This window comes from Acromyrmex echinatior, chromosome 7 (genome assembly GCF_024713525.1).
Source record: "Acromyrmex echinatior isolate Ae372 chromosome 7, ASM2471352v2, whole genome shotgun sequence".
NCBI classification, from domain to species: Eukaryota; Metazoa; Arthropoda; class Insecta; order Hymenoptera; family Formicidae; genus Acromyrmex; species Acromyrmex echinatior.
The window spans coordinates 960,588-987,008 of NC_141858.1; the positions used below are offsets into that span (position 1 = coordinate 960,588).

A 26,421-nucleotide genomic window follows, 5' to 3' on the forward strand; every position below is an offset into this window, starting at 1 on the left:
CGTGGAGGGGAGAGGAAGATAGGAAGAGAGGAGTTGAGGAGAGAGAGGGGAACGGAGGGAGAGAGAGAAAGGAAAATCAGAAAAAAGAACTCAAGCGTCGCAACTAACGCTTGCACAACGCCACATATCTTCGTCTAGTTTTTCCACTCTCTGAGATGTTCCTCCCCGGCTTTTTTCATCGGTCGTTCATGTCGAATCTGAGGGAATGTTGTATCAAAAGTTCAAATAAAAATCTTTTTAATTTCTACTCAGTAAGTTGTTAAGTTTAGTTCCGAAATCTACCTAAATTGTAACAAAATTAAATTTAATTTTGCGTATAAAATGATAAGATTAGAACTAAAATGACGCATACAAACATTTAGAGTATGTGAGATCGGAATTGTTTATTTTTTGTAAAAACATCTCATAACATTTACTTGTCACAATAGAATCAGCATTCTTCACTCGTGAAGAGAGGAATATGAATCATCTGATCGATAAGAATCATCTAGATAAATAGAAAAATTAAATAAATTATTATAAGAGCAAAGGACTCTTAATTAAACAATAATATTAAGAGTGTACAGCACTTAAGAATCAAATATAACGAAAAAATTATTTTAAAAACTCAAACGAGAAGTATATTTAAATAGGCAGAAAAAGACAAGAATTAATGAACACAAGAATCATATTCGGTAGAATACATCTACTCGATTAGTGATAATGGAACATAGGTTGACATGATTATGACTTTAATTGAGACAATATCAAAATTTTAAATGAAGAATCTTGTTATAGTAAGCGTTTAATCTCAGAAATGTTAAACATTAAAATACAAAGAAACAGTCTAAATTTACAAACAGATAATGAATAATTTAATAATTGACGAACATCTTCTCGACATGCTAAATTTAAATATATGGCCAATTAGATTAGCTATTTTACAAGAGTGCCACTTTTGTTCGATTTTTTTTTCGTTTTCTTTTAATTTATTTCTAACTTGATTTTTTCACCAGAACATCGGGAAATTTTAAACAACCGATCGTCCAGCCGTTTTGCGAGTAATTTCCGTCTTTCTACAAAACATCTCTCTGGTCTTCATTAACATGTTCATAATGTTATCTATTTCTTTGATTGCGTTTAACCAATTTAACATCATCTGTTCATATACGACTTTCACATCTGAAGATGACTCAATCGTGAGACTGAAACATGTCATGTAATATATATGTATATACCGAAAAATATGTATATAACGAAAAAATTGTTTTAAAACATAAAAACTCAAACGAGAAGTATATTTAATATAATATTCTATAAATAATTAAAAGTTTTATATATATATATATATATATATAAAACTTTTAATTATTTATAGAATATTATATTAAATATACTTCTCGTTTGAGTTTTTATGTTTTAAAACAATTTTTTCGTTATATTTGACTCTTAAATGTCCTGTACACTCTTGATATTGTTAGAAAAATTGATTTGTTATCTACAGAAATGTTAAACAACAGAAAAAGCGGAAAATCAAACCAATTAAATACTTCACAAAATTATTAAAAGATAATGTAAACTCTTAGGTTCCTAATGTCATTAGCGAGATTTATTGCAATAAGAGTACATCAATATCGTCAGAAAAAGTATACCAAATTTGCAACTCCTTCGGAGTTTCGTTCGGAAACGACGCCAGACAATATATGTCATGTGGGTGCGTCACCAAAATCCGGACAAATTTCAATTCAAATTTTCCGCTATACTGTGCCTCCGCCAGAGATTGTTATTGGCGTCCAAGAAAGCCTGATGTTTCTAATAAACAGTCATATTCTCAAAATGGCCGCGATGTTGAAACCAAGTGCGGAGTATAATCGAAGAGCTGCGATCATTGAAGACCTTCGTGCCGGGCGCTCAGCAACGAAAATAATTCGGTTTTTTGGATACCCGAGATCCACTGTTTATGACGTTGTGGCAAAATATACGGCTTTAGAACAGTCCAACGAAGGTTCCGATATGCCAGCGAGGAAGAGTCACTCGAAAGAACGCAGGGTCCCTGCAGTCGTTGAAAGGGCTCAAACGCTGATTTCGGATGACCCAAGGCAATCGTTGCGAAAATTAGCATCGATTGTTGATGTAAGCGAGCCAACAATGCGTCGAATTGCCTTCGATACAAATCATACATATTAAAGAGGCTCTCTGAGGCTGCCACGACAAGGAATTGTTCGATTTGTCCGGATTTTGGTGACGCACCCTGTATATATAGGAATTGGTTCATAAAAGACAAGATTAATATTCTTGATTAAATTATTAATGCAATTAGGTGATTATTCCAACTTTCTTCTCAATATTCTATTAACAAAGAAAGATCCATTATACAATTGATAAAAAGTGTCAGAAACAATATTTTTAAATTTGTAACACAAACTTATGTATTTTACTAAAAAAAATTAGTAATTTTATTAGAAATGAAGTGATCTCTATTATTAGCAAACTAGATCAACCTGATATATTTAACAGGAATAACTGATTAATTAAAGAATAAATAATATCTAAAGAATGTTTTACTTTAAAATATCTCGAGGTTCTCTTTACCAGAGTTGACAAAGGTATTACGGTTACACTTAATATAAACGACTATAATTTAAAAATGGAACGTATGCTTTCTGTTGACATCTATATAATAGTAAAAAAAGATCCGTTAAAAACTTTGGAAGTGGATACTTTCTTGAGGAGATGGAGGAGTAGAGGATATATAAACGAATACACTTACAGACGATCATATGTTCCCGATGGTATTCTACAGAGAGCCTATGCATTGCCGAAAATACGCAAAAAAATTGTCCAGTGAGGATTATGGATCTTCTTCTTCTTGAAGGCTTCAAGCTTGTTTTTCCACCTATTGCGCTTCTTTTGAAAATCCAGCTATCATTTTATTATTTAGGAGATCTCCTTGAAGGGCGTCTGGTGTGGGGCTTTCCGTCCCTAGTTATTTTCGCGATCCTATTGTCTTGCATCTTCGTGTGTTCATTCCATTCTTTTTTTCATTGTACTCCATTTCACCACGTATGTTATACATGTCTCTGATAATCGAGCTGCGAATCCTATGTCAAAGAGTATGTTCTGTGATGTTTCTTAGGATCTTCATTTCGACAGCCCTTACGATACTTTTAGTATCAGTGTTATCTGCTCTAGTTTCGGTCGCGTATGTTAGGATTGGTCGGACGCATGTTAGATCCATATTTTCCCTTCCTGTCTCATATGTTTGTTGTCCCTAATCTTTTAGACATCCTGCTACTCTTGCCGCTTTCTTTGTCTGAAGAACTTCAGATTTCCAATCCTGGCAGTAGGATATCTCAACCCCCCAAATATGTGAAAGTCATAATTTGTTCAACTGTTTGATCGTTAACAGTGAGTTTGCACTGGATTGGGTTTTTCATCACTACGAGGGATTTTTTTTTCTATACTAATATCTCCATGTTGTATCGGGACGAAATCAGGTAGAACTGATGTAATTGTTGAAGATCGTCCTCGCTCAGATATGAACAGGGCATCATCGGCATAACAGAGGATGGATATTGCACCTTTATTGATTTCAAATGTTCCTCTTTCTTCATCTTTTCTACAATTCTATCCATGACGAGATTAAATAGAAGGGTTCTAGCGGACTCTCCCGTCCCTTGAAACCATCCTACATCCGATCCTTCGATCACATTCGGGCTGAGAGAGAATGATTGTCTTGATTAGCTGCTCACGATAGGGATTTCCTCCGTCAGGCTGTTGTTGACAAAGATGTAGGTTGTGATGTTGCGGTTTAGAGCTCTGATGACACATACAATTTCCTCAGATTTGCCTTTTTCTTTTAATATTTGTGTAACGTCGTTCAGCCTTACCTTGTCGAATACCTTAGTTAGGTCGATGAAACACATGAAAGCCGATTTGTCGAATTCAATAGATTTTTCGATTATTTGGCGTACGATGAGAATGGTTTCTGTAGTGGACCTGTTTTTCCTAAAACCTTGTTGCTCTTCGCTTATAGATATTATCTCCGTGATGATGTTAGCCAGGATATTAGTGAAGAGTTTCATTGCTGTATTGAGCAAAGTTATTTTTCGGTAATTCTTTGATAGTCTTTTATCGCTCTTTTAAATATCGGTAATGTGATGCTTTTCCTCCAGTTTAATAGTATATCCCCCGAGATGATGATCTTTTGATATAACTTTGCAAGTTCAGTATGAAGTTCCTCTTCTCCACACTTGATCATTTCATTATGGATGTTATCAATTCCTGAAGTCTTCTGTTCTTTAGAGTTTTAACAAATCTAGCTACCGTGTTTGGGTCGAGTTAGTACCCATTTCAGAATTTTTTTCTACTTGTACATTCTCTATCTCTTTCCTTGCATAGTCTCCTAGAGATTCTTTTCTTGTATAATCCTCTAATCCAACCATGTTTCTTTGAAAATCGTGTGTTTGCGCGTATTTAGTTTTCTTCTTTCTTTTCCGCAACACTTCCCACATCCTCCGCTAAGCTCCATAGAAATCGTGTTCCATACTTGCAGTGAAGGCCTTTCAATAGTTGTCTTTATTCTCTTTATCTCCATTTTAACTCGATTCTGCGTGTCTTTGTAGCTTTGGTATTCTTTCGTGCTTCTGTTGTTTAACTATCTTGATAAGCTTTTTTTTTCTTTGGTACATTTTTTTCACGTCGAGTGAGAACTATGACTTTTTTTGGTGTTCCGCGTTTTTATTGATTCTTCGTTTGTCTACTACCTCTTCCGCCGCCTCCATTATTTAATCTTTGTCCAATTGGTCTTAATGCCTTCCTCATTGTCAGTACCGTTTTGTTCTAGTTTTAACTTTAGCTAATTTGCGTATAGAATTTTCAGTTTGGTCCTGTATTGACTCGATGTTTAGTTTTTCGACGATTATAGGCTTTGGTTTTTTCTTTATTTACGGTGGCAAGGATTTTTCCGAGGAGCAATTGATGATCCGATCTTATATTCGTAGAGGAAAGAGTTCTTACATCAATAATCTGACTAGGGTGCACTGCTCTGTTCGAAATAATGAAGTCAAGCATGAAGTCAAGCATTTGCCCTCTTGTTAGAGACCCTCAAGTTACTTTATGTTATGATTTGTGGACAAAAAAAATGTTATTTATTCTTAGCTCATTGTGAGTGCAGAAGGCTATATTTCTTTATTATCATTGACTTGTGGCTCATTAAATCTTTGCATTACACCATTTACAACTGTGTTCTCGACTCTGACATTCAGATCTCCCATTATCAGTATTCTTTCTCCATCAGATATTTTGTCTATTTCTTTTTGTAAAATGTTACAGAAAGCCTCTGTTTCTTCTTTATTTTTTATTGGCATCAAGTGCCAATAGACGTTGACGAAGTGGATTCTCTCTTTGCTTAAGTTGATAACTAATTTGATAATTCTTTTATTTATATAACTGGTCTTCGATAATATGCTTTGTCCTTATCCGATCCGCTGTACTTGAGGATGTATCTGGGCAGGGATATATTTCCTTTCACTCTTTTCCTAGTCTCTGACAGCGCGCATATGTCTACCTCCTTCTTCCAATTTTAACAGGATTTCCTGCTCTCTTCCATTCTAGCTGTGGATATTCCAACTTTCGCATCTCAGGATGTTTCTTCTTCAGCTCCTCTTTTTTACATTATATATTATCTTATTTGTTTGTCCTATGTCTTGCCTGATTCGTTATTGTTGTATCCGTCCTATTCCAAGACATGTTGATCTGTGAGCATGCGGGATTTTTTACCAGAGGTAGCTTGTCTCCGAATCTTCTTCCTTTATCTGGATTTCGGATCGGCAGAGGCGATTTTCTCTGGCGGAAATTATGGCTAAACTTCCGAAAATGTCGTACCCCCGATTTTCATAAATTTTAGCAGAAACATTTTAAATGACGTCAAATGAATGTCCTTAAATTTTATCAACAATTTGGATTTTTACCAACAAGAAGATTTAATGTCAAAAACGTTTAAGTAAAGTTATATATCACCCGAATAGATTACCTTTACATAACTTACTTTAATTACTTCCGAAAGACTTTGATATTGACCTTGATCTCCAAGAAGATGGGGTACCCCACTTCGTGTCCCTAGACGGGAGGAATGGGGAGCGGTGAGATGAAATTCATTTTGTGTAAAAAGTCGGACGTCCCTGAAGCAGAGAAGGAGTTGAGATGGAATCGCTTCGAGTGAAAGTACATTTTTAGCAAGGGGAAAAGTGAGGTTAGAGTCGTTCTAGATAAAAGTCGCATGCTCCCAAGCAGTGAGACAGATGGGATGGGAGTCTCTTCGGGTGAAAGTCGTGCGCCACCAAGCAGGGAGGGAGGTAGAATGAGAGTCGCGCGACCATTAGTATCCGAAATGTGATTGAAATAGATTGAAAATTTTTAATATATTTCAATTCATTAAATTCTTAATCTATATATATATATATATATGAACAGAAAAGAATTGAACGTGGTAAAATTAAATCATTTTCTATTCATATATGGGAATAGAACATAATTCTTTTTTATGAATTTTAATGAATTCAAATGGATTCATTTTTTATGGAGTCAGATAGATTTAAATAGACTCAAATTCCAATCAGCTATAAAATTAATTATTCCAGTTTTATTGCTAAAATAAGTATTATACATCAAATTGGTACACCGTATTCTAAAATGTACACATGACGAAATTATAAAAAAAAATGTTACCTAAATTAGAGAATTAATTTTTATAATACTCTCGAACATCCATCTTGAAGCTGCATCATGTCTCATATGCTTAATCTCTATCGTAAAGGAACTGCTACTTCGATGATCCATAAACCTTGAATATTAAGGGATGTATTAGGTGCTTGAATTAATTCTTGCTGTTGACCTTGCTTAAAAAGATTCATGTCAGACGCTCAAAGAGTTATCAGAAACATTAAATGTCGATGAATCAACCGTTAGCAAACGTTTAAAAGCAATGGGAATGATTCAGAAGTTAGGAAACTGGGTTCCATATGAATTGAGAGAAAGAGACATTGCGAAACGTTTGTGAATTGCTGCTTCAAAGACAAAAACGGAAGTCGTTTTTGCATCGAATTGTGACTGACGATGAAAAATGAATTCGTTACGACAATCCTAAAAAATCATGCAAGAAATCATGGGTACGTCCCGACGAACCATCAACATCAATGCCAAAACAGAATATTCATGGAAAAAGGTCATGCTGTGCATTTGGTTGGATCAAATCGATATAGCGTACTATGAGCTGCTGCAACCTTTAATGTTGAACGCTATCGACTTCAATTACTTAATGTGAATCAAGGACTCAAAGAAAAACGTCTATAATACGCCAAAAGATGGCAAAGTTATTCTTTTTCATGGCAACACTAGATCACATGTTGCAGAACCAGTGAAAGAAGGCACTTGGATGGGATGTCTTACCCCATCCGCCCTATTCGCCAGACGTTACTCCTTCAGATTACCATTTATTTTGATCGATGGAGCATGTCTTTCTGAACACCACTTCAGTTATTTTGAAAATATCAAAAAATGGCTCGATAACTGGATCACCTCGAAAGAACTTGAATTTTTTTTACCGCGGAATCCATTTGTTACTCGAAAAGTGGGAAAAGGTTGTAGCTTTCGACAATATTGTGAATAAAATATCAGATATCTTTTTGATGATATAAACATGAGTTTTTTGTAGCAAAAAACAGAGAATTAATTGAAGCACTTAATACAACTGTGGCATATCTGCTGAATAGATATTATTAAAAAGATAATTCACGTATAGCTAAATCGTATTTCTTTTATGAACGCCTTGATAGATATTCTAACCTGTCTTTATTTCGCGAGATAAAGCGACGCTTTTTTTTCTGGCAAATTCTTTTATTTCCTACAAAAACGCACAATGAGCATAATTTTATCAATATTTAAGCTGAGAACCCATCACTAGGATTTATTTCCAAAAATATGAAATTATTTTTATTGAAATAAGAAAAACTTTGTTTCAATCTGTGTCATGAATTAAAATTAATTCACAACTTAAAAAATTTTTTTCGATTGAAAAGAATAAGACTTATTCGCTTTCAGTCTCATACTATGGACAAAAATGGATTTGAAGATTGCATTGGATTGAAAGTATAAGAATTATGTCATTTCAATCCTATATTGTGGATTAAAATGAATGGCTTATTTTTTTCGTAAAAGTTTTTTTTAATTGAAAGGAATAGGAATCCCGTAGTTTCAATTTCACGCCATGGATTAAAATGGATTCAAACATTGCTTATATTTGAATTAGATTGAATTGGATTCAAAAAATTAAAAAATTGGATTCAGCAATGACCAAACGAATCTATTTCAATATATTTCAATTTTTTTCGGATACTGGGCTCCAAATAAGGGGGAGGGGAGTCACTTCGGGTGAAAGTCGCGCGTCTCCAAGCAAGGGAGGAGATGGAAATGAGATTATTATTATATTTTCTTTTTGTATATTCATTCTTCCCAACTGCTATATAAACCGCGATAAACATGTAATATACTAGAAATTTATAAGTACACTGAAAAAAAAATTTGTTTAATGAACTAAACATTTAGTCGTTTGCAGATTTGTTTGATGCAACAAATTTTATTCAATCAAATTTAATCGCAGTCTGCTCAACAAACTGTTCAATGTTGGTTGACGGAAATGATTCAACTATTTTATTTGGTTGACGAGACTATTATCATTTAGTAGTCTTAAAAATAAATTAATTATCAGCGTTGTTATATTTATTTGGATAGTCTCACGGAGTCAACTAAATGCGTTTATATGAGACATATATATATATTAGGTGTACAAATAAGTTTCCGCCGTTTAATCAAAAATTAAGCATTTATTGTGAAAGAACGATACATAATGTTTCATTGATGTAAGTCAAAATGTAAGTGCAAGTTCTTTTTGCGTTTGGCACGAATCTTCATTCAATAATGCTTCCAATTCCGCGTCTTCATACACTTTCGGCCTTCCGCTACGTTCTTTGTCTTCGACGTCAAATTCACCGTTCTTAAATTTTTGAAACCATTCACGACAACTTCTCTCACTTAAGGCAGCCTCACCATATGCTTCTACAAGTAATCGATGAGCCTCAGCTGCAGATTTCTTCAAATTAAAGAAGTAAATCAAAAGTTCCCGCAAATGACGCTTATTCGGCACAAAACTCGGCATTTTCGCACAAAAAAAAAATATGATGCTGATACAAAATCGCTAGTATTTCAAGATTATGTTGTTGACAGATGTCCAACTTTACGATATAATGTTTTACATCAGACAATTTTAACCATAGTTTGCTAGTGACGCCGTGTTTTATATCGTTCTTTCACAATAAATGCTTAATTTGTGATAAAAATGGCGGAAACTTATTTGTACACCTAATATTATATGAGTTATATATGAGTTTATATTTATATGAGACATATATATATATATATACCATATGTCTCATATAAATATAAACTCATATAATATGAACGGATTTAGTTGACTTCGTGAGATTATCCAAATAAATATACGTCCTGTCAATTAAAATAAAATTGAATCATTTTCGTTAACCAACATTGAACAATTTGATAAGCAGATTACAGTTAAGTTTAATTGAATAAAATATTGTTGCATTAACCATATATCTTGTTTGACTGATCTTATATTTGATGTTTGAATGATCTTATATTTTTGCGTGCACACGTGTTTTGTTACACTGAAAGAAAAGATTGGCTGTTGCAGCAAATTAGATGGTAAAATATGACATGGCATTTTTAATTGGTTGCAATAGCCAATTTTCGGCACATCGATTTTAGGCTCTCCAATTTTATTACCTATTTTAGTTGATATAGTTATGCAGGATCTAGAAAAGGCTGCACTTGAAAATGTTGGTATCAATTCAACAATCTTCCGATAGATGATATTATTTTGCGACACATAAGATGCGCCACATGAGATTTCGGCCCCTCAGGCTAAAAATATTATTTGCGATCCTGCGACATATTCATTACACTTTTATTTAGTTATCGTTTTCTTAATCGTTGTAATTACTTTATTCAGCCGAAATAGTATAATAGTGAGCGCCGACCATGAAGGAAGGAGCGGCATGAATTAGGGAGAAAAATCTGAAAATTAGATTAACTAATAACTTCAAAATGTTATTAAATAACAAGAAATTGATTCGATCTTTCAAAATTACATTAAATTTGTTGCTTCCATGCCAAATTCCAGTGTAATATAATCAATATTTCTATAGGAAATTTAATACAAATTCGTCAGGTAGTTCCAATTTCTGGAAAATCGAGCCCTCTCTTCCTCCCGACTCGCGAGCGCCATCGACTAGCGCCTATATAAACGCGGCGAAAACCGAACTCCGTGATAATTTTTTATTCAGCCGAATTTCTGTTCGGATCGGAACCTGTCGAAGAGCAGAAAATTTGAAATATGCCACAATATGATATAATTCTCAAGAAAAGAAACGAATGTCTCAGTTCTTTAATACTCTGTTTTTCCTAATACCCCAAGGGGCTGACCGCGCTTGTAGAAATTGCTCAGTTCTCTCTCTTTCCTTGAGTTGACTGTGCTTGTAGAAACTGCTCAGTTTTTCCTTTCTCAGAATTGATCGCGCTTATAGAAGCTGCTCAATTCTTCTTTTCAGTTACCCTTCACTCAATTCATATTAATTGTTAATTTTTTTCATTTAAATAATTGCAATTTTAATTCAAACTATCGCGTTGGTAAATAAAAATTGCTTTTCTATAGAATGACAAAGAGAGTAATCGTGCTGGTAGGCAAGTCCTTATATATCAGAGGCTAAAGGCCGCATGGGTTATAACTCGGAAGTCTCCCGCATCGCGCAAGAAGCTGATCGTCCAGCAACGCGTTGTGAGGGTCGACGCCACTGTCTCTTGTCGCCGGAACGCGGCTTATGACCATCTCACGTCAGGCCTTTAAGGCCTCTAAAATATCACGGTGATTCTCTCGAGTCGTCTCAAACGTCAATAACTGGACAATAACCCGCATGCCGGCAGGTTATCCTGTTAATAAAGATGTAAATTTTTATTTTGTGTTGTATTCACTTTTCTTTTAATCCACTCTTCTCTCCTTTCCTAGTGTTATGGAATGTGCTCGATGGTGAGCCGGGGACTTGACCAAATGCCTTATGAGATGTTCTCCTCAGTTGTGTGGACTGTATTAATGAATTGCAAAGAAACTGAGATCCTTTATTACAATGTGAGCTGAGCTTATATTGATCGCTGACTTTTACACGTACGCTGCACTCGCTCGCGCCATACATACACACCGCCAGCGCTACCAACTTCTTTCACCGCAATTATCGATACCTCAGCGCCACGTCAGCACCAGCCAACTAAACCTATTATTTCCTGAGCAGTTACTTGTGTCAAATGGGCCCATACAAGGGCAAATCAATAAGTACCCGTGTTTCAAGACAGGCGACGTTGCTGATGCAAGTTGGCATTATCATCGTGTACTATCATCTTTCAAACGACGCCATACAAAATTTTAGAGTGATTCATGCAATAGTCTTGATTTGATAGCAATTCGTAGTAAGTTTGATGTTTTCCAATACAATGAAAAAAGAGCAATATCGATCCATGATTCGTTTCTTATTTTTGGATGGAAAAACGTACGAAGAAATAAAAATGAATGAGTGCCGTCTACGGGAACTCTTCACCATCTATGATAACCGTCAGATATTGGTTCAACGAATTCAAACGTAGTCGTTCGTCTGTTTTTGATAAAGAGCGCCCAAGCCACCCGGCCACCCGTGATTACTGAGGAAATCATTGAAAAAGTGCACGACATGACTTTCGCTGATCGCCGAACGAAAGTGCATGAAGTAGCAGAGGCGTGTCGTACGGAATGGCATTCATATTTTGCATGATAACTTGGGAATGAAAAAGCTGTCGGCCCGATTGCTCATGATGGACAACAAGCGGATGCGGTTGCTATGAATTGCTGCCGCATCCACCGTACTCTTCGGATTTAGCCTCCTGTGACTTCTTGTTTCCAAACTTGAAAAAATGGCTCGGTGGAAATTCACGTCGAATGAGGTCATTGCCGAAACAGAGGCCTATTTTACAGAGTTCGACAAATCGTATTTTTCTGAGGAGTTAAAAAAATGGCAGAAACGTTGAGAAAAGTATATCCTCCTAAAAGGGGATTACGTTGAAAAATAAAAAAAATTTTTGTGAAAAGCTTGCGTCTTCATTACTAACACGGTATTTATTGATTTGCCCTCATAAATCCTATATACCTATCAAGTTATCATGTAACACCTAATATGAAACGGCTTGAATTGCTCGACTCTATGGTAAATTTCCTTATCAAACACAATTTGTCTGAACCAATTATTGTTTCTTAGAAGTATCAATCGAATTTAATGAATATTCTAAATTTTGAATAAATAATAATTAATTGTGCTCAGACAATATATTGATTTACAAAAATGTAATTTTAATATGACAGAATTCAAATAATTAATATTAATTCTCAATATATTTAATTTAATATTCTTAAGAAATCTTGTAGCATGCGATACGCCGACGTTTGAAGTTTCACGGTTTGCCGCTCGGCTTAAGACTCGCTTCCACTTTGATCATATCTCCCCTACTCTAATAAACAATCCCATTACTCTTCCAATCCCAGTCTCGCTCTCGGCAGTGACTCGGTGAATATAATTTTTCTATCTTCGCGCAATTTCAATTTTTGCGCATAGGAAAAAAAAAATTACTCCGCCGTAAAAATAGTCTTTTAACAGCGGATAACTATCAATATTCCTGTAAACTTCACGAAAATAAAATTTTCACAAATTGAACAGGAAATTGACAGCGTTACAAGGATATGTATTGCGATGACGGTCTAAATGACAACTGTCTGAATAAAAAATATATAAGTAATAAATTTACTTATTGCATCGAATATTACAAGATTTTAATTAATTTAACCAAATTTTACAAAATATTTCGAATTTTAGTTTCTCATATAATCATCAAAAAGCTCTGTAAGTTATCCAAATTAAATTTCTTATTGAAGCGGTTTAAGTAAAGTGCTTTTATTTACATTGGGATACATTTTTTGTATTCGCCGATAACTTGGATAATGAATTGTTTTTGATTTTTGTCGTAAGTTAATTTGTCACTGTATTTAGTAATTAGTTTGATACTTCATCTTTTCGCGGCGTCATTGACAACTCTCAATTTGTTTATTAATAAAGCCGAACTAATTTTTATCAGAATTCCATGCAGATACATCGATGTTAAGGAAGGTACTATCAATGCGGTATCTGAATGGAATTCTGATAAAAATTGCCGGTTTGCAATTTATAAAAAAATCTCTGAATGATAGATAAGAAAAGTAGATCATCCACTCTGACAGTGACGCCAATCTGGAAAAAAATGTCATTAAGTATGCTTGAGAAATTAATTTATAATGCCAAAATATGTAAAGTTATAATAAAAGCAAAAGGAGGATGCGAAAAAATTGTAAGTTTTCTAATCCATGACACAGATATTTTATTTATTTTATAGTTAAAAAACCAAATTATTGCAAACAATAAAAATTTTATTTTAGATCGTATATGTGAGAACATGATCGATAAACTGGAAGTCAATCGAAGCTGGAAATAATTCAATAATGCTTTAAATAATTCAATTAAAAGTGAATTATATGTATATAAGTTATTATATATATATATATATATATATATATACATGCATAAATACTATATTTATAGTTATTCGAATTGCGCGCCGAATTGGTTTTCCGGATTTATAAACACAATTAAACTACTGCAATAATATCACAAATTAAATTAAATTGATAAGCAATTTTTAATAATTTAATGCTCAATCAGGCATATTAGAAAGATGTTAATGTGCTGAAAAATTATAATTAAATTTATTGCGAAAAACCTCGGCCGAGAACCTTGAACTTGAATCCTTTGTATTCCATACAAGCATCTCAAGCCTTTAGACTACCGAGACAAATTATTACAGTTGTATTAAACAAAAATTCAAAGAATGTGTTTTTATTTTATATTTAAGGATCTTTGGAAACTTATGAACAATATAATAGTGTATATATAATATGTATAAGCGCCGGAAGCGGCAATAAGCGAAAATAAGCATATTCGTCACCTGATGAAGATCGTTGCCTATAGATATCCGGGCTGCACGCTGTGGTGGTGTGTCTGTTGTTGGGTGCGGTGGTGCTCGTGGTCGGTCTCGTCCAACTCGTTCCGGGTGCAACGACCACCAACCACAGGTTGGCGTTACTGGTGGCAGGCGCTGCCCTACTTATACTTGGTAAGTCTTTTCTTAGATATGGAAAACCCTTCTTGCGTCACGTTAGCTTTTATCTTGATGTTATATATCATAAGACACGCTCTTGTAGAACAAGCGAAAATTTATAATATAAAATATAAGCGCGTTCCATATCGTGGATTGAAGAAATTAAATATTGCGTTCTCCTCAATGATTTTGTAGAGTTATGAAAATATTTCCAGCTTGTTCCATGCACCAATTTACCAACAATAGTCGAGAAATGAAGTAATTGTTTTTACGAATTACTATGTGCGTATGATTGCAATAATAAATTAAATCGATTTACATTAAATCGATTTAGATTAAGCAGAATATATTTATTTAGAGAAAGGACAGGAGATATATGGAGTTTTTCAATAAACTCGGATTTTCCGGTCAATCCTGAACTAATTTTCTCTTTAAAACTATCCGTTAGATGATTGTTAAAGTTCCCTGCTTAAGAAGTCCGATAGAATCAGATAGGAAAAAATTTTATTTGAATCGTGTTTTTGGTTCGTAAATTTCAGATTACTTATTTGAAATATCTAATAAATTTTCTATATTTCTCTATCCTTTTTTGTTATATAGCTTATACACAGTGCGACAAATATGTTCCCGGACAGGGCCTGAAAATCATAATTGAAACAACAAATATGCATATTTTTTGGTTTTATTATTCAAAATATTCTCCTCTGGCTTCAATACACTTGTTACAGCGATTCAATAGTGATTCAAATGCATGTTCTAGCTCAGTTTGCGGAATTGCCTCTAGTTCCTGTATAGAAGCTGATTGGATGGTCGGAATGTCATCAAAAAAGCGTCCTTTCAATTTCAATTTCAATTTTGGGAATAATGAGAAGTCGCAGGGGGCAAAATCATGTGAATACGGTGGATGGTTTAACACAGAGACACGATTTCCAAAGAAGAGCCAAACATTGACGGACAATCAATGAAGTGTGACTCGGTGCATTATCATGCAACAAAGAATCTTCTGGATCACGATATTCGGGGCGAATATGATGAATTCTGCCCATCAATCGCTTTAAAACTTCGAGATAATATGCACCAGTAATTGGTAAATTTCTACCTCAACCAAAATCTTGTTTAACATGAACTGTCATATCTTCGTTATATGTCAACCAAAATGAATGAAACTTTGACAGATGATAGCAAAATGTTCAACCTTTAAAATGCATGTTTGAACGCACAGATGTCGCCACTGGTTGCTGAGATGTGGTTCGTGACCGGGAACATATTTGTCGCTGTGTATATCGTATTTAATTAATTTCTATCTAGCCATATTTTATCAAAATCGATAATATTCTAGCCATATTTTATCCATATCGATAATATCGTGTTTTTGGTTCGTAAATTTTAGATTATTTACCTGATATATTTGATAGATTTTTTTATATTTCTCGTTTTTGTCGCATGGCTTAGATATCGTTTTTAATCAATTTTTATCTGGTCATGTTTTATCATAATTAATAATATTGTATTGTTTTAATCGTAATTTCATATTATTTTAAAAAAAAACTTTTTATAATAATTAAAATACAGTTAGGTGTACAAGTAAGTTTCCGCCGTTTGACAAAAGACGGCGCTACTAGCAAGCTATGGTTAAAATTGTCTGATGTAAAACATTATATCGTAAGATTGGACATCTGTCAATAACATAAAATACTTGAAATACTAGTGATTTTATATCAGCATTATATATTTTTTTTTGTGCGAAAATGCCGAGTTTTAAGCCGAATAAGCGTCATTTGCGGGAACTTTTGATTTACTTCTTTAATTTGAAGAAATCTGCAGCTGAGGCTCGATTGCTTGTAGAAGCATATGGTGAGGCTGCCTTAAGTGAGAGAAGTTGTCGTGAATGGTTTCAAAAATTTAAGAACGGTGAATTTGAAATCGAAGACAAAGAACGTAGCGGAAGGCCGAAAGTGTACGAAGACACGGAATTGGAAGCATTATTGAATAAAGATTCGTGCCAAACGCAAAAAGAATTTGCACTTACATTAAGAGCGACTGAACAAGCAATTTCACATCGTTTGAAATCATTGGGAATGATTCAAAAGCAAGGGAATTGGGTTCCATATGAACTGAAGCCGAGAAACGTTGGACGCCAATTTTCCATATGTGAAATGCTGCTTATCAGGCATAAACGAAAGGGTTTTTTACATCGTATAGTTACTGGTGATGAAAAATGGATCCACTACGATAACCCAAAGAAGAGGAAATCATGGGGATCACCTGGCCATGCTTTAACATCGACAGCCGAATATTCATGGAAAAAAACTCATGTTGTGTATTTGGTGGGATCAGCTTGGTGTATTATGAGTTGCTCAAACCGAACGAAACCATTACTAGGGCTCTCTACCGAACACAATTGATGAGATTGAGCCGAGCACTCAAGGAAAAACGCGCCCACTACTACTTCAGGCATGACAAAATTATTCTCCTGCATGATAATGCTCGACCACATGTTGCGGCGCCGGTCAAAACCTATATGGAAACACTCAATTGGGAAGTTCTACCCCACCCGCCGTATTCATCAGACATTGCCCCTTCCGATTACCATCTATTTCGATCGATGGTGCATGGCCTGTCTGAGCAGCACTTCATATCATATGAAGATATCAAAAATTGGATCGATAATTGGATAGTCTCAAAAGATGAAGCGTTCTTCCAACGCGGTATCCGTATGCTACCAGAAAGATGGGAAAAAGTAGTGGCTAGCGATGGACAATACTTTCAATAAAACATTATGTATCGTTCTTTCACAATAAATGTTTAATTTTTGAAAAACGGCGGAAACTTATTTGTACACCTAATATTATTTTCTATTATTCTTTTGTAGAATTCATTTATATTTTCACATGCAATTTATTAATTACAATTATGCATCGGAAATTTACAATTTTTGAAAACGCATATTGGAATCCATGAGATTCGAACCTAAGACCTAGGGGATGATAGTCTAGCACTCTAACGTTGAGCTATAATCGCACATTTGTCTGGATATTTGAGCATGTAATAGTAAAGACATTTCTGGATTAAGTTACATAGATTCTTATAAACATTGTATCACGTTTATCATATACCTTAAGTATCGTTTTTAATCTCAAATCTTTAGATAATTTACCTTGATATAAATTTTCTATATTTCTCATTTTCATCATATAGTTTAATTATCGTTTAAACAATTTCTACCTAGTCACGTTTTATGAAAATTAATAACATCCTATCATGTTTTTGAATTGTAAATTTCAGATTATTTACCTAAAATATTTGATAGTTTCTATACTTCTGTATCATTTTTGTCAGCTCAGATATCGTTTTCAATCAATTTCTATCTGACCATGTTCTATCAAAATTAATAACATTCTTTCGTGTTTTTGCTTTGTAAATTTTAGAATCTGAAATTTAATCTTAAATTTTAGAATTTGAAATTTACGATTAAAGATATGATAGAATATTATTAATTTTGATAAAATACACGACTAAAATAATTGATTAAAACCGACATTTAAGTTGTATAATAAACACAATACAGAAATAAAGAAAATATGTCACGTACTTTAAACGAGTTAAGAAACGAGTCTGAAATTTACGATTCAAAAACATGATAGCATATTATTAATTTTAATACAACATGGCCAGATAGAAATAGATTCAAAACGACATCTAAGCTATATGATGAAAACGATACAGACAAATACAGAAAATTTATTTAATATAGTAGGTAAGTAATCTGAAATTTACGATTAAAAATGATATTTAAACTATATAATAAAAAAAAACGATATAATGTTTATAAGAAACTATATAATTTAATCCAGAATGTCCCTATATATGTTAGAATAAGATAGATTTTATGGAAAAATTATCTTATTCTACAGTTGGCAACATAATATGACATTTAGATTATTAAATAATTAATTACTTACCCCAGCACAGAAGATTGAAGCAATATTGCTGCAATGTTGCAATATTGCAGATTGCAATTAATATTGCAGAGATATTACAGAAATGTAAATTAACAATATGCCTGCAAAATGTTAGTAATATGCTTGTAATATTTCACAAACATTGCAAAACTGTAATTCTTTAATTGTTACAATAATAATAATATAAAAATATAAGTTTTTACAATATTTATGTAGTACAGTCTTTTAGTTTAACAGCCATTTTTATGATATAATAATTAATATAAAAAATATCTTGAAACTAACGTGGTTCTAATATTAACACATATAAAAAATAAGAGCATAAAAAACCACAGCACAAGTTATAGTTTGTGATATATAATTATTATTACATTAATTAAAACATTAAACGTTTCGGCCACAATCTGGCCATCTTCAGTAATTCAATAATATTCTTAAAACGCAGAGTTACATCTAGTTGACATTAAATTCAACAGTCGAGAGTTGTAATTAAATAAACATGTTGAACAAGAATTTCCAGATTCTGTTTTACAGCAAAAAAACCAAACGATGAATCTCGAATATTTCTTTTACACAGTTAGAATTTTGTCGTGACATTATGTGTTGTTTCTGGAAATTCTTGTTCTACACTTTTCTTGATATGACAATTGACGGTGTAACATTACTGCATGAAGCATCTTCACATACATAAGAACATGTTTATTTAATTACAACTCTCGACTGTTGAATTTAATGTCAACTAGATGTAACTCTGCGTTTTAAGAATATTATTGAATTACTGAAGATGGCCAGATTGTGGCCGAAACGTTTAATGTTTTAATTAATGTAATAATAATTATATATCACAAACTATAACTTGTGCTGTGGTTTTTTATGCTCTTATTTTTTATATGTGATAATTAATATAATTCATTTTATATTTAAATAAAAAATTTATTGATATCTATTATTTGATGGTCATTTCATAGCTAAGTTTTATATTTATTTTAAATATGAAATCAAAAAATTGTATAATATCAAGTTTGGATACAATCAATGCATCATCATCGGATAAGACGATAAGCAATTAAATTGCTGAAAACAATTTATTAAAATATTAATTATGTGATGTATTTATGCCTGATGTAATCAAGTAAGAATAAACTAGCGCGTGAATTTTATTGATAAATTTCATAATTTTATTGATAAAATATCATTTTTTAATCGATTTCAATTGATTCGAAATGGTTTCGAATTAAAAAGAATCACTTACCAAGTTAATCATGGATTAAGTAAATTGCAGTGATTCTTTTTAATTCGAAACCATTTTGTGACTGTATTATTATATTAATTTGCGATTGTATTATTATATTAATGTGAATAATATTTGTAGTTCTTACGAATAAATTTATCCTTCAGATTTAATACTATATTTATTGGAATATTTTATGGTTTTATTTAATAAAAAATTGCTTTTGAAAAGCACATATCACTAGAAATGCGATTTGTAGAAAAATTAAAGTTAGTGAAATAGTTTTTATTTTAGAGTCTTCGTAAAAAATTTATTCAAATACATTACATTGCAATATTGCTGGAATGTTTTGTTGCAATATAACAAAAAGCGAACATCTTAACATTATTGGAATTTTGCAACAATGATTCAGCAACGTTTCGCAATCACCATGCAATATTGCAATGTTTCAATGAAATCATTCTGCAATCTTTCTGTGCTATATGGGCAATGACGTAAGTGAATAATCAATTATATAACAACGGTGAAATAATTTTTTTATAATATCTACCTATTTAAACAGAGACATTTTCGGATTAAATTGTACAGATTCGCATAAATCATCCTGTCACTTATTTTATATTAAATCAAATAATATGACAAAGAAGCTTATGTATACATGCAGTTATTCTATTTAAATAAGATAAGATATAAAACGATATATTAAATGTACAGCTTTATTATGTATGCTGAAATCTGCAAAATAATTGTTTAATGATCTGAAGAATATCATATTATATTGTCAACGATAGGATACAATAATTTTTCTATAACATCTATCTTATTCAAACATATAGAGACATTTTTGGATTAAACTTTATAAATTCATCTTTTTTATAAAAATATCTTTTCGTTTATTTCTTATTAACTTAAATAATGCAGTGATCTAAATGACACATTATATTGCCAATGATTGAGTACAATAATTTTTCTATATCTGTCTTATTCAAATAGGGGCGCGTATTAGGATTAAATTGTATTGGTTCATACAAACATTCTTTCGTTATTTCTTATTAATAAATCATATAATGTGACAGGATCATAGAGAGAGAGAGAGAGAGAGGGGGAGGGGGAAGAGAGAGAGAGAGAGAGAGAGAGAGAGAGAGAGAGAGAGAGAGAGAGAAGTTTGTGATCTTCGGATAAGTATTCTATCGTTTATTTAATATAAGGTATAAAAATTTAATATAAGATAGAAATTTAAAACTTTTCCATCTGTCGTGATTAATGTCCGATAGATTCTGATAAAAATTATATAGGATTCATATCAGATTTTTATAAATTTCTACCGTTTTTTATCAAATTTTTTAAGCAGGGTTAGTTATAATAAAAAGATAATCCATAAGTCATAATCCATAAGTCGTAAGAAATTAAATAATCATGATCTATTATTTTTTTTCTTATTCAACATGATGACGTGATTGATCAATTTCTTTCTTACGACTTGTGATCCTGTTGTAGAATAGGCATAATAGTCGATTGCAAAGCGTCAAATAAAGGATTATAAGTGCGCTTAATCGATCGGCGTATTGGTGACACGCGTGTACTCGTCACCACTCGAATCAATTGCAATTGATGAGACTCCAATGTAAAAATACGTCTCTAATTATTTTTATTGTTTCAGGCTTTATCTTGGCGGGTGTGAGATGTTACGTATTACACTGCGTGCCACTTCCGGTTGAGTCACCGATCGCGACGCCGATTCCGCCAACAGGCGAACAAGCGCCCGTTGTACCTAAGGGCACCTTGGACCTCCTAGTAGGCCATCAAAATCAGCCGGAGACAGACGCTCTGATGCAGCATCGAGAACATCACCACCACCATCAACACCACAGCTATCATCATCATAACAACCACAAGAAGAAACGCAGTTCTCAGGGTTCACATTCCGAAGAGGCCTAAAATACAAACGAACGGGCGGAAGCAGAAAAGGCAGAATGAAATGGAGAGAAGGAAAATGATCGAGTTACGGGATATTGTTCGACGATTTGTGCGAAACGGGATATTGTTCGAATCCGGCGAAGAGAATCAATATCGAGCAAAAAGCAAAGGGGAATAAGAGAAAAAAAAGCCGAGGCTGGGTGAATTTTTTTGGAAGGGAAAACAATGCCATTCTTTCATAACATCTTGAAATATATACGAAATTTCCTAGAACGTGGCGCATCCTCCACGATCAATGATGAAAGATGAAACTATATCGAAAGCCACTGACACAAACTGAAGGAAAATAATCGGCCTGACGTTGAGATAGGAAGTCGTACTGAAGTGAGCAATAAATTATTAATAGCAAGCGAACAATCTTGTTGTTTGGCTCTCGAAAAGGAAGCGTCGACGTCTGGGATATTCTGTGTATATCCTGTACATATGCTAATGTGTATATAGATATGAGAGTACAGAGTGGTTTTCTAAAAAAAGAGAGACTCGTGGAATATGTTTCTTCTTCTAAGGAAAACAAAAATAATTTATTAGAGATTTTATTTATCAAAGATATAAAACAAAAGATTTATACTACTGGAACGAGATTTTGTCTTTTGACATTTTTTTGTAATAAAGGAAATTGCTAATCAGGTTTTGACGAAATATCGGCGAAATTTTAATTACGTACATCAGTATCTATATACATATAATATACAATAATATAAACAAATTTACGTTGCAATTGTATGCCGAGGCAAGTGCACTTTTCTACCTAATATACCGAGGATTCGATATATCTAATGACATTCTTTTGTCACAAGACTTCTAGTAGAGAGATTTTGTAGAGAAGACGTACGTTTAATCTACCGATTAGTACAGAGTAGTCTGTTATTGGCCATGTAACTGGGAAGGAATGACGATTTTTACAGTTAAAAACAAAAGAAAAGTTGGAACAAAATTTTGAGAGGTTCTTGATAATTTCGACAATACTGATGTTTTTTGTTATTATTTTTAAATCTGGACAATATTCAATATAAATTATTTAATGCTATCACAGTATAAATAAAATAATTTAATAGTCTGTTTAAAAATAATAAAAAATAGAAAGAAATATTTCATTTTGTTAAGTAGAATATATTTGTATATTTACACTTACGTAGTCGCGTTTAATTGGAAGTTAACTTATAAATAGTCCTGGTGAAAAAAATGTTTATGAAAGTTCACAATATTTTTAAGAAACTTTATATTTTTAATTTATAAACATTTCTGAAAAAAAAATATTTCAAATTTCTTTAGATTTTGTAAGTTTTCTTCACAATTAAGTTATAGAATGAAACATTTTCAAGGTCTTAAAATAATCTGAATTCACATATATAAAGAATTCCAGGAAAGATATAAATTTTCTAAGCACTTCTGAAAAGTGTTCCAATTCAGAGAAATGTTCTAAAAAGTTATAAAAAATTATACAAAAGTTCTGAAATTTGTATAGAAATTATAAAAAATTGTATAAAGAATAAGAAAAATTTTCTGAGACATTAATAAATTAACTCGGAAACGCTGATTGATTTTTTAATCTTTCAGTTATATTTTCTCCAGAATACGGAAGTTTTATATATGATTCTATTTTCTGTTATTTATTTGTCTATTTTATGTAGAATTATCTCCTTCCAGGTCGTATCGCTGATGACGCACCACTCTATACAAATTATATTTGGAGACATGATAGCGTCTCGGCGCTAAGACAAGCGCAGCATCATGGCACGAGACACTGCCGTGCTCCTTTTTTATTTTACTCGGAATACACATACGGGAAATCAATGTATGGGAGAAAGAATGTATCTATACGAATGGTCTTGTATTCGCGTCGCTTTATCTTCGATATTCTGATGGATAATCTCATAGAGATAATACATTTATATAAAATTCGGTTTAGAGGGAGGCTAGTTATGAGAACGAGATGACTGATGTAGGAAATGATGTAGAGGATCGTGATTATATAGAAAAAAAAACACATCGATGTCATTACTTTAATAACTTAGCGATAACGTTTTTCCAGCACCCTTCGCGCACCAATTAGCAACCTTGATGTACTTCTTCCAGAAAGATCTTATAGCGTATTCGATTTACTGATTCGACCCGCTTCAAATCAACTGTTTTTTTTAGCTGCATTTCTCGTATAGTTTAGCTCTTCTTTTATAGCTAAACAGAACAGATTATTAAGAGTCGAGTTGAATTAGCAAATCGAATCGCTATTAGCGAATCGGAAACGGATGGTCAAACTGTTATCTAACAATCTACGAATGCGTCACGAAGAATGCGCGACACAGGGAAACGCGTCTTTTGCATAAATACAAAGTATATGTATTATCTTTTTACACTCGATATATATTTATAACTAAACGAAACATAAACAAAAGTCTGTGTCTGCGCGCGGAGAAAGCTTTATTTCATTGTCGAATTGAGATTGTGTTCGTTCAGCATTCGGTACATTCGGACGAATAAATTCATGCTGATATCGAGCTTGCTCTTTTTTAACAAAAAATTAAAAATTAAAAATCAAAGTATAAATTGGATGTAAAGGAGTGAGTGACAGAAGTGTAAAACAAAACTTCTAGGAAGCGTAAATTGGAACAGTAAACATAAAAATGGCATTTACTTCTTAACATTTTGTCTGCTATGTCATCTATAGAGGAAAGAGAGCATGAAAGAGATGTTTTTTTTTCGAAATATGAAAAGAATATTTAATTTGGTGATAAACAAATATAATCGCTTTCTTACTTAAATGTACTCATTTATTTATAAGATCCAATTTAACAGAACAATAATATTTAGCCATTAACAAAGATTTAATGATTTATCATTTTTCATAAACAAGAAATTTAGCTCTTTCAAAATAACATGATTTGGAAAGAGCCAAGTACTAAATTATATAAGCTTTAATATAATAAAATCAAAACGTCATCTTTTAACAAATATTATTTTTTAAAAAAATTAATAAATGTGCAAAAAATAGAAATTTTACAAATAATATTATATTTCGAATTAAAAATATTTATTGTAAAAGAAATGAAAATTTCTCTTATTGCCACATGAAGTATGAGCCCAGTCAGAATACATTTTGCACTGATACTAGTCTTCATTACATACAGAATAATCTATTAAACATAATAGACGATTGAAAAGAATGAAATATGGAAGTGAGTCGGTAAAATATGTAGTTCAGTATAATTTAATATAGCAACAACATAATCAGAATGCTGTTTTATAAAACAGAAATACATGAAAATCTATTTACCTACAAATATGCGCATGGATGCTCCTTGAAGGAGGCTGTATCTGAAGATAATCTTGTGCAGAAGTGTGCTGATAGGATCATATATTGACGCCATGCAATGATATATCGACATTAAGCGAATAAAAATGGATCATCAGTACGATATATTTCAAAAAAGGACTAACGTATTAAAATTACTTGAATTGTACTAAAAAAGTAGAAAATCAATTTGTACTGAAAAGAACATTTCTGGATATGCAATAAAAGAGCCAGGCAAAGCAATAATAGAATTGGTTTTTTTTCATAGCTCTCAATACCGGCTCTTTCATAACATTATATGTAAAAAATCTAATCACAGAATATCTGATAAACCAAAATAAACAAAGAATTTGTAATTACATTCTTAATTACATTAATGTATATACTATATAATATTTGATATAAAAAAATACTTTCTCTAAAAGCTAATCGCAAATAACTGAAAAAGATTTGGAAATTTAACTCAAAAAAAACTTTTTGTAACTCAAAAAAAACTTTTTGATAATTTTGCATTTTTCATTACAGCAACGCCGTTTTGACGATGACTGTCAAATGTTTATGGATAATGTAGTTTTAGTACTGTTATCATATGAAAATATTTTAAAATTTTTGGTGATATTCAATTAGTTGAAATACAAAATGACTCTTTCAAAATATGTATCTTTCATGCCCACTTTTCTCTATTTATATGACGTATAAAATTTGTAAAATTCCTATTACTTTTTTGTAGGTGAGATGTTACTTACTCCATTAAAAACAATTTTACGAAATATTTAAGACATTAAAGAAATAATGTAAAAAAAAATAACTATGCCCAATTTGGACCCCGACTGAACATTTGACTGTCACCATGTTGCACACAATACTTAACTATATGACAGCCATTTTTGCAAGCAGTAATATTCTAGAATGTACCAAATACATTTCAGACATTAATTTAATGTCTTTAATATAATCCGTTATCGCTATCACCGTCAGAAGGTACTCTGGACGCAGAGAAATCGGATAAGATTAGTGATACATGTCATAATAATGAACTTTGCGTAGTTCTAGCACTCAGGAAACCTCTCCTATAAGGTTGGGCTTATGGAATTTTTTATTCTCTTTCGATGTCTTAAAATTTTAGACATGTCTTAAAGTTGTTCATTCAGGGCCCAAATTTTTCTATAAAACTGGACATAATCCTTATATTAAGGCATTAAAAAAAAAACATTAGTATAATTGTATACCATGTTTATTAAATTCAGTTTGATAATCCAAAATCAGCTTGATAATCAAAGTGTTAAGATATTTCTTTTATATTTCACTGTTCTAATTTACCTTTTCTAAGAATTATGATTCTGTCTCCTCCCTCTCCCCTCCTCTCCGTACACTAATTTACGCCATCAATTTTTATTTTCACCAAAGTTCTTTCTGAAACATACGGAAAGAACGATTTTGCTGAAATGTCTAAAAATTTAGCTAGATATCAAATAAAAGAAATTTTATTGGGCTATCAAAATAATTATACATAGAATACTCAAAAAATCAAAACTTTTTGTAGCATTGTTCATCATGCTTGAGAGTCCTACATAATAGTTTGATTCAAACAAATTATTATAAGATATCACAAAATAAAATTAATAATTAATATCACTTTTTAT

General features: G+C 32.4%; 1 protein-coding gene and 2 long non-coding RNA genes across 4 annotated transcripts in view; 1 reads left to right on the forward strand and 2 right to left on the reverse strand.

The window, feature by feature from the left end:
• LOC105144001 (uncharacterized) overlaps window positions 1-21,598 on the forward strand; it is a 171,652-nt gene extending 150,054 nt beyond the window's left edge. Inside the window, exons 1-3 of one of the 2 annotated variants that reach the window (XM_087407547.1) lie at window positions 11,129-11,239; window positions 14,190-14,334; window positions 21,173-21,598. In XM_087407547.1, the coding sequence (XP_087263673.1) occupies window positions 11,129-11,239; window positions 14,190-14,334; window positions 21,173-21,450 (534 nt within the window). In that variant the 3' untranslated portion in view covers window positions 21,451-21,598. Of the gene's footprint in view, window positions 1-11,128; window positions 11,240-14,189; window positions 14,335-21,172 lie in introns of those variants that run through there. The other variant, XM_011052629.2, reaches the window with a different exon arrangement.
• LOC147908910 (uncharacterized) lies at window positions 358-3,628 on the reverse strand. The gene is made up of 2 exons (XR_015545576.1): window positions 2,750-3,628; window positions 358-487 (listed from the first exon to the last, which is right to left on the reverse strand). It is a non-coding gene; the product is annotated as an uncharacterized LOC147908910 (long non-coding RNA).
• LOC147908911 (uncharacterized) lies at window positions 3,933-10,295 on the reverse strand. The gene is made up of 3 exons (XR_015545574.1): window positions 10,206-10,295; window positions 9,841-10,131; window positions 3,933-6,161 (listed from the first exon to the last, which is right to left on the reverse strand). It is a non-coding gene; the product is annotated as an uncharacterized LOC147908911 (long non-coding RNA).
• Window positions 21,599-26,421: the final 4,823 nt, after the last annotated feature.